Genomic DNA, 14,925 nt, shown 5'->3' on the forward strand with positions numbered 1-14,925 from the left:
CTTCATGTAGGTACAGAAGAATCTTCACACTGGGGGTTTACAAACAACCAGCTACAAGATTAAGGTTAGGTTAATTTAACTATGAAGGTTTATGGAGAAAGTGTGACTTAATCTATCAAAAGTGGAGGTCTCAGGGGAAGCTCTGTGTTTTAGTAAGTCTTTTAGTCTAGATTAACTGTACCACTCTGCATAAGGGAAATAACTCATTATGTTATTAAATTCCTTTGTCAATGACATAAAGAGCTTTAGGGCATTGCCATAGACCAAGATGTCTGAAATTATCCTGCACCTTGTCTAAAGCTTAATGCTTAGAATACATAGTTATTATGCTTTCAACCTTTCAGCTTGGCAAAGGCATAAGCGCCAAAAGAAAGGACACTTCGGTAGTATGGTGAATTCCCTGACCATCAATATCTTGTATTTGTAGCATGTAGTCCACATTGTTATGTTTTTTAAAAGCAGCCCAATGATAAAACCACACCAGAAAGTAACAATAAGTAATTACAGTAGAACCATTTTCAAAGCTAGTAAGACATAACTTAGCTGGCATCCAGTCTCCTTAAATTAATCTTCTGAGCTTTTTTCATTAATTTAGTAAATGTACTATTTATTCTTTTTTTACTTTTACAAAAATGTCACAAAGAGGAACGTTTTCAGAACAAATTACACGCTTGCATACTTGTAGCTATTAAACACCTCTGTCTCACTCAACCAATATGTAGTTCAATCTCTTGCCCACCATCCTCTGTGCACTTTCATTTTAAAATGTACCAACCCTGCAACTTAACCCTTTAATGAATGCACCCACCACTCATGTTTGGATCATTATACTAATGAGTGTCATTCTCACCAAATTCATACAGGTATACAATTACTACAACATGTACACTGATGAAGACAGTAGTCATAGTGTTTATCTTTTAGACTCCCTCATACATTTAATGTTACCAATTATGTTCACAAGTCTTTGTGGTTTTAATTTTGTGGCAATATTCATTTTTGCACATATTTTGAGGTACCATTTTCAATAATTATTTGAGGGAGTATTCAATTGTGGGAAGGTGTTTAAAGAAAAGGAAAGACATTCCTTACAGACTGATTCTATTAAATTTTGCTAAATAAACAAATAATAATGTTGGGTAAAGCAACCAATTTTTACCAGCAAGTTTTCATATTTTCATTTCTGCTTTTTTTCATAACTTCATAACTGATATCATTTGAAAATAAAAGTGAACTGAACACGAGTCTGTTGTCCCAGCTTTTACTAATCTTTAGGTTCACCTTTTGATTTATAATGATTGTGTGGTGATTCTGGGATGTTTTTGGAAATATTTTACATGTGGATGTAATCTGCATTTAATTAAACTCATGTAATAATCAAGGCAGGATCAACACAAGCTCTGTAAAGCCGTGAAATAGCACAGTTAATATCTCTCCAGTCATCCGCCATCATTCTTGTCAGGCTAATGAAACATTGGTATTCTGGTGGCAGGTTTGTTTCACTAAAGGCCTGAACAAAATGTCAGATTCAATTACAAAGAAAAAAGATGAAGAAATATTATCCATGTGAACTCACAATGTAAAGCAAGCGTAATTCAGAATGACCCTTTTGTGTAAAACTGTAATTAACATTGTTAATGGCTGTTTTATATGTGTTATTGTTTTTTTAATTAAATATAAACAACACTTGTTTTATATTAATCATGTCACACAGACACCCTTACTGTTATAATGCATAAATAATGAAGTGCAATTATTTACACACAAAAAGATTAGAGCTGCCTGTAGATGTTTGCTAATTAGTTATACGTGGCAATGCATATGAAATTGTAAAGACTGCGTATGTGACAAAATGATCTCCTCAACAATATTAATCAGATAAAACAGACTGATTCTTAAGTAACTGGGAGCTGCACATACTAAATTGAATCAGTTTCATCCGTATTGATGGTCAAAGGGTAAAAATGTCATTATAAGCAGCTTATATTCAAAAGTAACGGAAGGTGTCTGATCTTGCATTCTGTGTATAATATACTATAATTGCAATGAACAATACAGGCATGTGAAACACTCAATCCACAAGCTTTCCATGTTGTCCTATCAATACCTGTACAAAGTCCTCCCACACCCCACATGATCAGTACTCAGCCCATTATGAAGCTGGTCATGGTTAGGCATGGATTTATATTTAAAAAATATGCTTATTTCTTATATTGTTCTATCACTCTCCTTTATGTGGATATACATGTTGTAACATTACATTTTAACCACAATTTTATTATCTAATAGGAATGGACAGGACATGGCTGGTGCACCATGGGGTATTAATTTCCTTTATGTGCCCACTGATCCAGATGTACTGTGGAAAATGCCAATCAAGCATGGGTAACATTGTGGCTCAAATACTGACGAGGCACCTATACCAAGAGAACCCAAAATTACATTAACTCCCGACCCCCAATGATAAATGACGCCACTCAGGAAGTGACAAAGTACCCTTGCCTTTGCTGCCATACCCTGTCAAAGCAATGTCAACTCACAGATGCCCCTCAAGCCCCAAACACTCCATTAACAATGTGATGTATAACAGCTAGAGGATACAAACTGGAAGGTCAGAGTCTGACAGACGGCTTCTGGACTGTCTGCTTCCCTGATGAACTTTCGCATCTTGACTGGATAAAAAGACAGTGAAACAAAATAAAATGGAAAAATAAAATAAAAAACATATTGGGCAGTTTTCTTCATCTAACACTCATGGACCTTTGGAAGGAAAATAACATTTTTGTCAAATTTTCAGCGATGTTTTTTGACAGAAAGGAATTGCAAAAAAATCAGTGTAAACCATTATTTCAAGGGAAGCAGTTTTACCCTTGAAAGCAAAATTCTTGTATATCTGCACATTTTGATTTTATTTAGTATAGAGCATTTGCATTTTTTGAGGTTATATGGGCCAGCCTGTGGGACTCTGCAGAAGTGACCTAAAAGCTTGCTAAGATCCTTTGGGACAAAAATGACACTAAACAGGGGCTGATGAGTCAAGGAGAGAGCCTGGATTAATTATCCCTGGGTTTGTTCAAACAGCTGATCAGATGGCAGTTTTCACTTTCTTGCCTGGCAACAAAGAAAGGTCACCCCATGCATGTTATTCAGAATGAGCAAGTCTGCATACCACATGGAGGTCTTCCCTGTAGTACACTGATTACAGTGTATTATAAATAGAATAATGTACGGGTCAGAATATATTACCACACAATAATATATGTCTCTCGTTGGTTTTGAGCCGTGCATTACCAGTCCAAAACCAACGAGAGACATAAATTATTGTGTGGTAATAATATATTCTGACCGATGTTATTTTGTGTATTCTATGTACATTATTTGCATTTGCATTTGCATTATCATAAACAAAATCTTTAAACTCATATTCTGTATTCGGGGGGCAGTGTTTGATTGTACACCGTGAACAGTGCACACATTGCTCCCTCATTATAACACAAACTGCAGGCAACTGAAAATAACACATATTAGCACACATTCACTCCTCTTAGTGTGACCATTAAGAGACCATTCACACTTTATCAATCAGGGGTGGAGTGCACACTCCAAAATAGTATGCACAGTGGATCTCAAAACATTCCAACTTTTGAAGACATTGATGAAGGCTTCTAATCAAAACGTTTGGCAGCAAATGTATTATGTTTCTTTTAGTATATCTAAACATAGACCAGTCTCTTAAGTAAAGGTCCCAACTACACTACCACATTAAAATGAGAAAGCACCACTGTGTATATAGCAAACACTAAACGTATTCATGTTAAAACCTAATCTGAACACAAATTCAGGGAACTGCTTTGAAATACAATACAGTATCTTGAGGCTTATCTCTCCAGATTTGCATGTTGATGTGATTAAAGTTAGACAAAGTTCTAACTTATGTTCTATCAGATGACAGAGCTCTCCACAGTTGGTCTGCAGAGGTGCAGTCCAATCTGAGTTTAGAAATCAGTAAATAATGGATCCTTTTCAAGCAGTCTGAGGGATGTAGTCAAAATGTTGCAAAGATTTGTTGTCTCATTTTTCTTCCCCATTTCTAATCTCTGTCACTTCCCTCTGGCAAAGCCTTACTGTCAAGCCTCAAGCTTGTTAGCAAACGCCTGGCTAAAATAAATCAGCAGTTGTCTTCTTTTTGAATCGTAGAAACAGTAGTAACACTAATATACTTAGACAAACATTCTGACTCATGAAAACATGCAGGAGCAGTTAACTTGATTGTTATTTCCTTTCTTGGTATTTTCAAAATAGTTTCAAAATGTTTTATTCTTTTTAAGAAAAAAAGGGACAGACTTTGTGCTTTCTTCAAATAGGACCTTAAAAGCAAATGCGATAATGGTTTTCAGGTATAGCCTTGAATGTGTGAGCTATAAAGATCTGGAAAGTGTGAAACAAGTGGAACAAAGTACAGCACTTTGATTGTTATAGTTATAAGAACATAGGAACATAAGAAAGTTTGCAAATGAGAGGAGGCCATTAGACCCATCTTGCTCGTTTGGTTTTAGTATCTTATTGATCCCAGAATCTCCTCAAGCAGCTTCTTGAAGGATCCCAGTGTCAGCTTCAACATTAGTGGGGAGTTGATTCCAGACTTCCACAATTCTCTGTGTAAAAAAGTGCCTCCGGGGGGCTCCCGAGTGGCGCATCCAGTAAAAGCGCTCCATGTGGAGTGCAGGATGTGCCCTATAGCCTGGACGTCGCCGGTTCGAGTCCAGGCTAATCAACTGCTGACCATGGACGGAAGCTCCCAGGGGGCTGTGCACAATTGGCCAAAAGTCGCCCGGGGGGAGGGGGGTTAGGTTGGCCAGGGTGTCCTCGGCTCACCGCGCACCAGCAACCGCTGTAGTCTGGCCGGGCGCCTGCGGGCTTGCCTGTAAGCTGCCCAAGAGCTGAGTTGTCCTCCGACGGTGTAGCTCTTGGGTGGCTGCATGGTGAGTCCGCAGTGTAAAAAAAAGCAGTCGGCTGACGGTACACGCTTCGGAGGACAGCGTGTGTTCGTCTTCGCCGTCCCGAGTCAGCACAGAGGTGGTAGCAATGAGCTGAACCTAAACATAACTGGACACATCAAATTGGGGGAAAATAATACAAATAATTGGCAATGACTAAATTTATTTAAAAAAAAAAAAAAAAAATTCTGTCCTGAATGCCCATTTATCTAATCTCCATTTGTGACCCCTCTTTTTTTCAGGTCGAAAAAGTCCCTTGGGTCAACATTGTCAATACCTTTTAGAATTTTGAATGCTTGAATCAGATCGCCACGTAGTCTTCTTTATTCAAGACTGAAGATTCAATTCTTTTAGCCTGTCTGCATATGACATGCCTTTTAAACCCGGAATAATTCTGGTTGCTCTTCTTTTCACTCTTTCTAGAGCAGCAATATCCTTTTTGTAGCGAGGTGACCAGAACTGAACACAATATTCCAGATGAGATCTTACTAATGCATTGTAAAGTTTTAACATTACTTCCCTTGATTTAAATTCAACATTTTCACTATATATTCGAGCATTTTGTTGGCCTTTTTTTAGATGAAGACACATCTGAGTCAACATAAACTCCTAGATCTTTTTCATAGATTCCTTCAATCTCCCATATGGTATTTATAATGCACATTTTTATTGCCTGCGTGCAGTACCTTACACTTTTCTATATTAAATGTAATTTGCCATGTGTCTGCCCAGTTCTGAATGCTATCACCATATTGACAAGAAATAAGCAGAAAAGGTAATCTATGAAGTGCATATGTAACTCTTCTCTGACATTGTGAATCTGCTAGTATCTAACAAAGCATCGGCTTGATATACTAACCAGACTAAAACGAGCCAAGACCCCCTATAACACCATTGCATGGCCCTTAGCCTGGATCTTTAACCTAAATAAACGGTTATTTGCAACACAACTTAACAATGGAAAGTGGAAAATCCAAGGCATGATACCACATTGGAAGCAGTGTGCTACTGTACAACACCAATGGTCAATATTTAGGTGCGAAGCATCTCACATTGGACTGTTTTATGAAAGCTGGCATTTTAAATAGACCACGCTATCTCTGAACATACTAAACTATTGTTCCAAATTGCAGCTAATGTTCATGTTAGTATTACAATGGTTTTACTGTTTTCCTTCACTACTAGTTTCTTGAATATTTCTAAAACTATAGACTGTTATATTGTATATGTATTTTTCTCTTTCTATTTGTAATGGACCATTGTAGCTTTGTTTGAATAAATACATTTAAAAAAAATTACTGTACAGCTGTGCCCAAACGTTTTGCACCCCCCTATAGAATTAACTCATTTTGCTTCATAAAGTCGAATGAAACCTGATGAATATTGTTACGTTAACATATTGAATTACATACCACTTTGTAGATTCCCATATACAAAAATTGAAAAATGTGACATCTCAAAATCTAATAGGAAATACTGGGATTGCTAATGGACCAAAAACTGCATTTACAAACGATACACATAAATTATACTTTTAGGTGTTGCCCAGTCATAATAAAATGATGCTCGATTCTAATATGGGATTTAATGCATAGTGATCCACAGAGAACAGGTCAGGACCCTTTGCGGTATCGCTTAATGAAACTAAAACAAATTCCACTTTCCTGATTGCTAACAGTTGGTTCATTTCCTCTATTTACCAGTCCAATATTCAGAAAGATTGGTCCGTGGATATTGATTTTGTTTTTATGGAGAAAGGGTAATGGAACTAACCAAGTAAATATTCTACTGTGATAATAGAAATGCAGACACTATCTAGCTAGTTAATGTACGCTCAAAGCAGCTGGAATTCAAAGTTTTGTCTGGCCAATAGATGGCATCTGATACTTTAACACCTTTATCTAGATCCACTGAATATTTAACATACTGATTAAGTCAAATCACTAGAAAAATTAGCATTCCATATTTTAACTTGTTTTAGATATACTTGACCTTGAATACATTATAAGTGCAACTAGAAAATAAAAGTCAGGGATTAATGGAAGTCACCGCTAATGTTGCAATGCACTCTCCAGAGTGTATTGGTTCCTATGGGATTACAAGCAAATAGACCACTAGTTAACACACCTTCCGGCGAGTGTCTTCACAGGAGTGATGTTCCTTAAGCACTTTAATCTCCTTTTATCCAATAAAATAGTACCATTTGAAGTGGAAAAGCAAAGCAGACCTTTCAGTGTATTATTGAAATTAGCTGTAGAGGGATCTTGTTGGAGTATACTATAATTTATTTGTATGATACGTTTTATTTTTGTGGTCACAGGGTGATAGGTAAGAACTAGGGGGATATGATTATTAGTATTCTGTGTGTTGCTTTTGTACAAAGCGTCCATTCTGTTTATCGTAGATACACATAGCTGAGCTTCTCTTATGGTTGTGTCTGGAAAACCAACGTTTCTAAAAAATGCACACATTTCATTTATTTTTCATTAAAAAATCAGTACCATCACTGCAAATGCATCTCAGTCCTAATAACTGGGAGTATGGAATGGAGTCATGACAAGCTTTAGGATGTGAAGAGTGTAGAGGCTTTTGATATCCATTGTGAAGACAATGAGATTTTCACTGTAAGGCAAAATTATCCAATATTTTCCAAAAAAATGGTGAGAGTCTTTGACATGTAGGTAGAGATTCTACAATGGGTCTGAAAGTATCATCAGGAAACTTGGAAATTATTTCTGTGGGGCAGGAGCATATATATATATATATATATATGAAGGTTTAAATAGAAAGGAATAACTATGTAGTAAATTACATCAAACACAATAGATTTAGATAGAAATAATTAAGTGTAGTTTCCATTGCATCAAAATCCTATAAGTACCTCAAAATTCTACTTTTTAACCTTTTTTTTCATTAGTTACTTAATTCATAGTCAAAGGTAATTTCAGTTAGAGGAGCACAACCTTCCTCTCCTTTGAGACCTGCTTTCTATTAAGCAGTACTTTAACACAGGGTTTTAAAAAGTTAAGCATTGCAGATATACATTATTTGTGATTATATACAGCACATAAAAAACAAGACCGTTCTGGTTGTGAGCAGAGTACAGAACCAGTGTTCTGTTGTCACCTTGTGCCCTTTTCCTAACCAGAAGCCTGGTCGTTCTGAACTGTCATTTCGGCATTTTGAATATAGGCTATTTATTATGTTACAGTAACATTATTGTAATAGTAGATAAAAGACTCATGAACCAGGAGCATCATTTGCTATACGGTAGGGGAGGGTGGCATTTGCCCCCCATACACTATATATATATATATATTGTAAAGGATTGCACCCACTCGGGTTCGTTGCCCCTTTAAAAATAGACCCAACACGACAAAAATTGATTTTTTTAAGCGCTGGTGCGCTATGTTTAATAAACACAAAAATAAACAAAATGCAAAACAAACACCTAGCTCTGTACGAGCATTAACTAACACACAGGAACACCCTGACTAACACGGGACAGCTACGCTATTTCCCCGTCCTTACAAAACACACTGGTTTTCTACAGCACTTACTTTTTCACTCCCGACTGCCAGGAAGCAGAGCACCCCTTTCTGCCTCCTTCTCCTCAGCAGCCCCGAGCAGACTGCTTGCTCTCCTTTTAAACTCCCCAAATCACGCTCAGGTGCGGACAATCATTAATAAAACAATTAACAACCAGTGCATTCTCACATGTTTCCTCGCTCTCGCAGGGAGGTTTTAACCCCCTCCCTGCTGTCTCTCACAACCCGCTATCTTACAATATATATATATATATATATATATATATATATATATATATATATATATATATATATATATATATATATATATAGTATATCTTTAATGCCCCAATAACCACCAACATTCCCAGAAGGCTACTCAATATGCACATAAATGCAGGTCAAAATTCAACTTCTAAGCAGTGATAGTAACAGCATATTCTTAAACTGTAAATCTCAATAAGTGGTTGCTGGGAACATCTTTCGGTTGAAATAGTGTGTGTGGGGGGCAATTAACTTTTTGGAAAATTGCCAATTCAATACCCTTCTCTTCCTGACAAAATATTACAGGCTTGAATTACAGTATTTTCTTAAACACTTCTCCTGAACCTAAGAACCCTATTCAAGTGTCTTTTTAGCTAGAGGAAAGGAATCTGGGAAAAAAAGTGAATGCACATAACAGAATTTATGAAATTGAATATTTATTTTGGTTGTTACCACACTGGAATAAATCTTAAAATCTGCCTCCTCGTGGCAACATCCTTTAGGCAGTGACCCCCCCCCCAGCATCACACAATCTTCACAACCATACTACAATCATTTGGAATACAGCAGACGTTGTGTGAAACCCTAAGCCTTGATTCACCTAATACCGCTTTTTTTGCCTATAATCCAGCATTCCAATACCAGTCTGAAATATGTTTATCAATGTGCGAAACATTTAAAAAGACAAAACAAAAATATTTAGCACTTACGGTCTCCTTGGCAACGTAAAGGTCGAACATCCAGCTTCGCCTCAGAACCTGGTCGATTGGCATCTCCAACAACCAACTGGCTGACTGGCAAGTGGTCCTTGTAGGTCAAAAGTCCAGTGTCCTTTCTCCTAGATAAACACAACCAAATGGTTAGTGCACCAATTTGAAACTGTCTAAAATAACTACAGAAAGGGAAGCTTTATCAACAGCAAGTTGGAAAACTAATAATGTAAACGTTTCTTTGTAAACAACAGCTATGACGATGCTGCCTATCTAAGGCTCCATAGAAATAGGAGAAGCTAAAGTTTAGGCAAAGAGCACCAGCTCCTTTAAATCCTCTTCTTAGAAGAGCTGTCAAGGGTTATCAGTATTGAAAGCTACCTTGTAGACTCTGATCACTGATTAAAGGAAAGGAGTGATTGTGTTTAATCCCAGATCTGATGGCTGCTATTAAAAGATGATCAGGGAAGTGTGTGAAGGACATGATCATTCTTGAATGTAGACTGCTTCCAGAAATACCATCTTGAATTAAACCATTTTATTCCCATGTTGGACAAATCACCCCAACATGTACTATTTATTTCCATATTACAATTGGAGAATATACAAAACGCATATCTAAAACATATGTAAAATATTTTTGGGTATCAGAATAATTATTGAGATTTCCTTCAGAGCTCTGGCTTGGTGCTCGGTTTGCTCCCATGCCTTCAGAGGTGAAAGATTAGTGAATCATTCTTCAATGGTTTGGTTGTTTTGCACCCCGACCCTGTTGATGGAAACATTTATCAGGAAAACTGATTCATTCGTTTTGGTTAACAATTGGCAAATCCCATTCTCTTCTGTTACACCAGCATATTTTAACAGACTATATTAGGTGCATTTAATTAAAATGAGTTTATTGGTGCAAGTTGTTGATTCATACAGCTCTAAATTCTCCGGGACCATCAAACTTTCAGTAACATCTCTTTCATAGTGAATAATATTGCAACCATCCACCTGCGGGGGTGAATAGCAATTCTGTAATCTGTAAAAAAGGAATTTAAGGTTAGAATTAATATAAACACCTGAAGAAAAGCAGTGATTTAAAGTTAGAATTACTGTAGGTGGACGTGTAGATGCTGCTGGAGGTGTGGGAGGTGTGAATATTCCTAAAGCATGAAACGCCATACAAATCCTGAATGTATTTCATTTGTCCCCATTATTTTCCCCCTGTAAACACGAAATGCATTTTCAGATATCATTCCTGCAACATAAGAGGGTTAGGTTAAAGATGTTTGTAGAAGGTTAAGTAATATTTGATTTTGCTTAATTACAAATACCAGTATGTCTTATCGTGCCTTCATAGTTCAATTAATTAGAATATTAAATTGTATTTGCAAATGCCCCTGGCAGTAAGTCTAAATATATACTGACTTGATAATCAGCGTATATTAACATAAATCATTAATTGACCTAAATTGCATCCAATACTACATGAAGGTTTAAAATTGTACTGGTATTGTTGGGGAATGAAGTTCCAGCAGTCAGGAAATACGGCAGCTCCATAACTTTTGGTGCAAACAAGCCCAGCACTTGTATACAGTTGTTGAGTCTGGCAGTATTTACTACAGAGTTTTAGCCCCAAACTCCACCTCAGGTTGTCTCGCCCTGTCGATCCCCACATCTGTGTTACTGTAGGGGTATACATAAGATTTCACCGATTTAAATATTATTATTATTATTATTATTATTATTATACAAATCTTGTGCATGTTTTCAAATCTTATTTTACCTACTATACAAAAAGAAAACCTTGCTTCTTGTACACCAACAACTGTCTGTTTTGAGTAAAAATCTTCTACCATAATGGAACAACAAGCAAAACCAGGTAGGTTATTGTTTTGGAACTTATTATTAAAATGAAATGTTCGTGAAGGTACAATTAACTGGCTTGCTAAACCATTAAAAGTGTTTTCTGGTTTTCCCATTTTATTTGTTACAAATCAGTGCGCTGTGATAGATAGATAAATATTTGCATACTGTGTGGATTTGTATCGCATATAAAATTCATGCAGGCTGCAGGGAGTGAATATGACCAGCAGTAAAAATGACCGATACTTCTAACACTTTACCTAAAAATGTACTGGACTAAAACCACACTCTCCATATGGTTTTGTGCGTGTATATACAGTGGTATGCAGAAGTATTCACCCCCCTGCAAAGTTTTCACATTTTGTTGGCACCTGAGTGTACTCCACAACACTTTCAAATTGGACTTTACATGTAGAATCTACACAAACTACTCCACATTGATACAGTTAAAAAATGCATATAGGATATAAATAAGTAAGATTTACAGAGAAAAACAGATTAATCTCAGTTGCATAAGTATTCAACTCCTTTGTGACTGCAGCCCTAAATCAGCTCAGGTGCAAATAATTGGTTTGAAAGGTCACAAAATTAGTGAAATGGTTTCAGCCTGTGTGTACTCAAAGTGGTTTAACTTGTAGATAATTTCCCTCAGGTATATAAAGACTTTCAAGCTGCAACTCACATAGTGATCCAACAAAGCAACCATGAGCAGCAGCAGTGTGGAGTAGTGGGTAGGGCTCTGGACTCCCGACCAGAGGGTCGTGGGTTCAATCCCAGGTGGGGGACACTGCTGCTGTACCCTTGAGCAAGGTACTTTACCTAGATTGCTCCAGTAAATCCCAGCTGTATAAATGGGTAATTGTATGTAAAAAAATAATGTGATATCTTATAACAATTGTAAGTCACCCTGGATAAGGGTGTCTGCTAAGAAATAAATAATAATAATAATAATGAAGACCAAGGAGCTTTCAAAACAAGTCAGAGATAAAGTGGTAGAGAGGCATAGAGCAGGAAAAGGGTACAAGAACATTTCAAAGGCGCTGATTTTCCCTTTCAGCACATTGAAGTCCATCATTAAGAAGTGGAAGATGCATCATACCACCTAGACACTACCCAGATCAGGTCACCCTCCCAAACTGAGCAGCTGGGCAAGCAGGATACTGGTTTGGGATGTCACTCTGAAGCCAACAATGACCTTGAGAGATCTGCAAAGTTCTGTGTCTGAGATGGGAGTCAATGTTCACGCATCAACAATAAGCCGGTCCCTAAACAAAGCTGACCTGTATGGACAGGTGGCAAGAAAGAAGCCATTACTCAAAAAGCCTCATCTTAAAGCATGTATGGTTTGCGAAAAAGCATGTAGATGATACTGCAGACATGTGGAAAAAGGTTTTGTGGTCAGACGAGACAAAAATGGAACTTTTCAGTCTAAATTCCAAGCATTACGTCTGGCGCAAGCCCAAAACTGCACATCACCCAGTCAACACCATGCCAACTGTCAAGCATGGTGGTGGCAGCATCATGTTATGGGGATGCTTCTCTTTAGCAGGGACTGGGAAGCTTGAGGAAAACCTGTTTGAGTGGGAGGAAATTTACATTTCAGCAGGACAATGACCCGAAGCACAAAACCAAAGCCACACTGAAGAGAAGAGAATTAATGTTCTTGAGTGGCCCAGTCAAAGTCCTGACTTGAATCCAATTGAAAATGTATGGCAAAACTTGAAGATTGCAGTCCATCGACAATCCCCAACAAACTTATCAGAACTGGAGCAATTTTCCTGTGAAGAAATGGACAAATAATTCACCATCCTACTGTGGAAAGCTAGTAGAGAGCTAGTAGAAACTCATAGCAGTAATTGCTGCAAAAGGTGCTTCTACCAAGTACTGACTTAAGGGGCTGAATACTTATGCAACCAGTAAATTTCATTTTGTACATTTACTTTGCAAGTTTTGCTGACGTTTAACCTCCTCCTCATGTAACAGTGTTCAGTTTAACCACTACAGCTTTGAATAAAAAAAGTCTGTTTGAAAAACTGTGCATCTGTTTGTTGAATTATATTTGTAATTCAACAAAATGTGACATTATTGGTAGGGGGTGAATATTTCTGCAAACCACTGTGTGTGTGTATATATATTACAAAAAAGATCAGTAGTTACGTAGTTACCTTAAAAGTCCATATTGTAAATTTCTTTTTCTACTGGCTATACATTTTTGTTACTGACATAAATGGTGATTTCCATGTATAGGTTCAAATCATTCCACTGTGATTCAGAATTATTAGTGTCAAATAGTTCCTTACAATCCCATACACAAAAGAAGCATCAAAGACACCATATGGTGTAATATCACTTGATGGCCGACCTTCAGTATTCCTCCATGAGCCAGCGTGCAGCTTCAAAGAGAGGAGTGAATCTCCTTTGATAATTAGCTTTTTATATCCTGTGGACAATGTCATTAGAATTATACACTTGATTCTGCATCAGAACTTAGAATATCATCTATCTCACAATGCACCCTTTTCTTTTTTTATTATCTCGTGTTGTTTTTTTATGTATTGACTGTGGAAATCTCTGTTATTATATATTTTAGCAAAATGAAAAAGTGATAGGCCCTGCTGCTCAAAAATAAAAATGTAAATTTAACATCATTGTTTTAGGTACCTGGATTTGCTTACTGTACAGTAATTAATTTAATTAAAATTACATTGTGAATGTGCTCAAAGGCACTGGAGCGGTCACATTTAGTAATTTAGCCCATACTACCTGCAAACTGGCAGGTACCAGGCTATCTGCATTACCCAAATTACATCTCTCTCTCTCTCTCTCTCTCTCCATATATATAGCTCATTCTTATACAGCGTGTGGCTACTATATTTGCAACCCTACTAAAAGGTACTGCAGACACATCATAAGGCAAAATTTAACTGAAGTTGTATCGATCCTGCAGACAGCGTAAGGCCCCACAGGTTAAAACTGTCGTTCTAGTACCCAGGTGTAGTAGAATTTGGGATCTTTAGGTATGCAATTGTGATACAATTTAATACATACTACAAATCATCATAATGAAGTGTTCTTCAGAACGTTTTTCTTGTAAAATAATTTAAAACAATGACTCAATCAATCAAACGCCATCCTACTTGACTCACCACTGTTTCTGGTCTGCATCGCAGTTGCAGTAATATTTTGGATCAGTGCAGTTCCGCTCAATTCCACAGGCACACTTCTGAATCCCTGGACCAGAACCTCCCCAGTAAAAATGCTTCTCATTGCCTTTCCCTACCCACCATGTATACGGGGTACCATCTGGAAGAAAAAGAAAGACAGGATTCTAAATGAACCAGTATCATAGGCGAGTTCCACAGTATATCCATCTCACATTCTAAACTGAATGGGACCTACAGACCAACATTTGATTTCAGAAAAGCACAAGTGTTCAAGCTATCACTGCATGTCCTTCTTTTCTAAATATTTCACATGTATTTTATAAAAGATGATTGTCATGTAGAAGTGCAAAACAACAACAAAAAAAAAAAAATCCAGAAACTGGTCATGTAAAAAACAAAACAAAAAACA

General features: G+C 37.0%; 1 protein-coding gene across 1 annotated transcript in view; it reads right to left on the minus strand.

Moving 5' to 3' along the window:
* Positions 1–14,925, minus strand: part of LOC117400323 (contactin-associated protein-like 2) — a 508,692-nt gene that overhangs the window by 76,821 nt on the left and 416,946 nt on the right. The window contains exons 14-15 of the mRNA XM_034000113.3: positions 14,499–14,655; positions 9,499–9,626 (exon numbers count right to left, since the gene is read on the minus strand). Coding sequence (XP_033856004.3) covers positions 9,499–9,626; positions 14,499–14,655 — 285 coding nt within the window. The remainder of the gene's footprint in view (positions 1–9,498; positions 9,627–14,498; positions 14,656–14,925) is intronic.

Source organism: Acipenser ruthenus, chromosome 4, assembly GCF_902713425.1.
Source record: "Acipenser ruthenus chromosome 4, fAciRut3.2 maternal haplotype, whole genome shotgun sequence".
Taxonomy (NCBI): Eukaryota; Metazoa; Chordata; class Actinopteri; order Acipenseriformes; family Acipenseridae; genus Acipenser; species Acipenser ruthenus.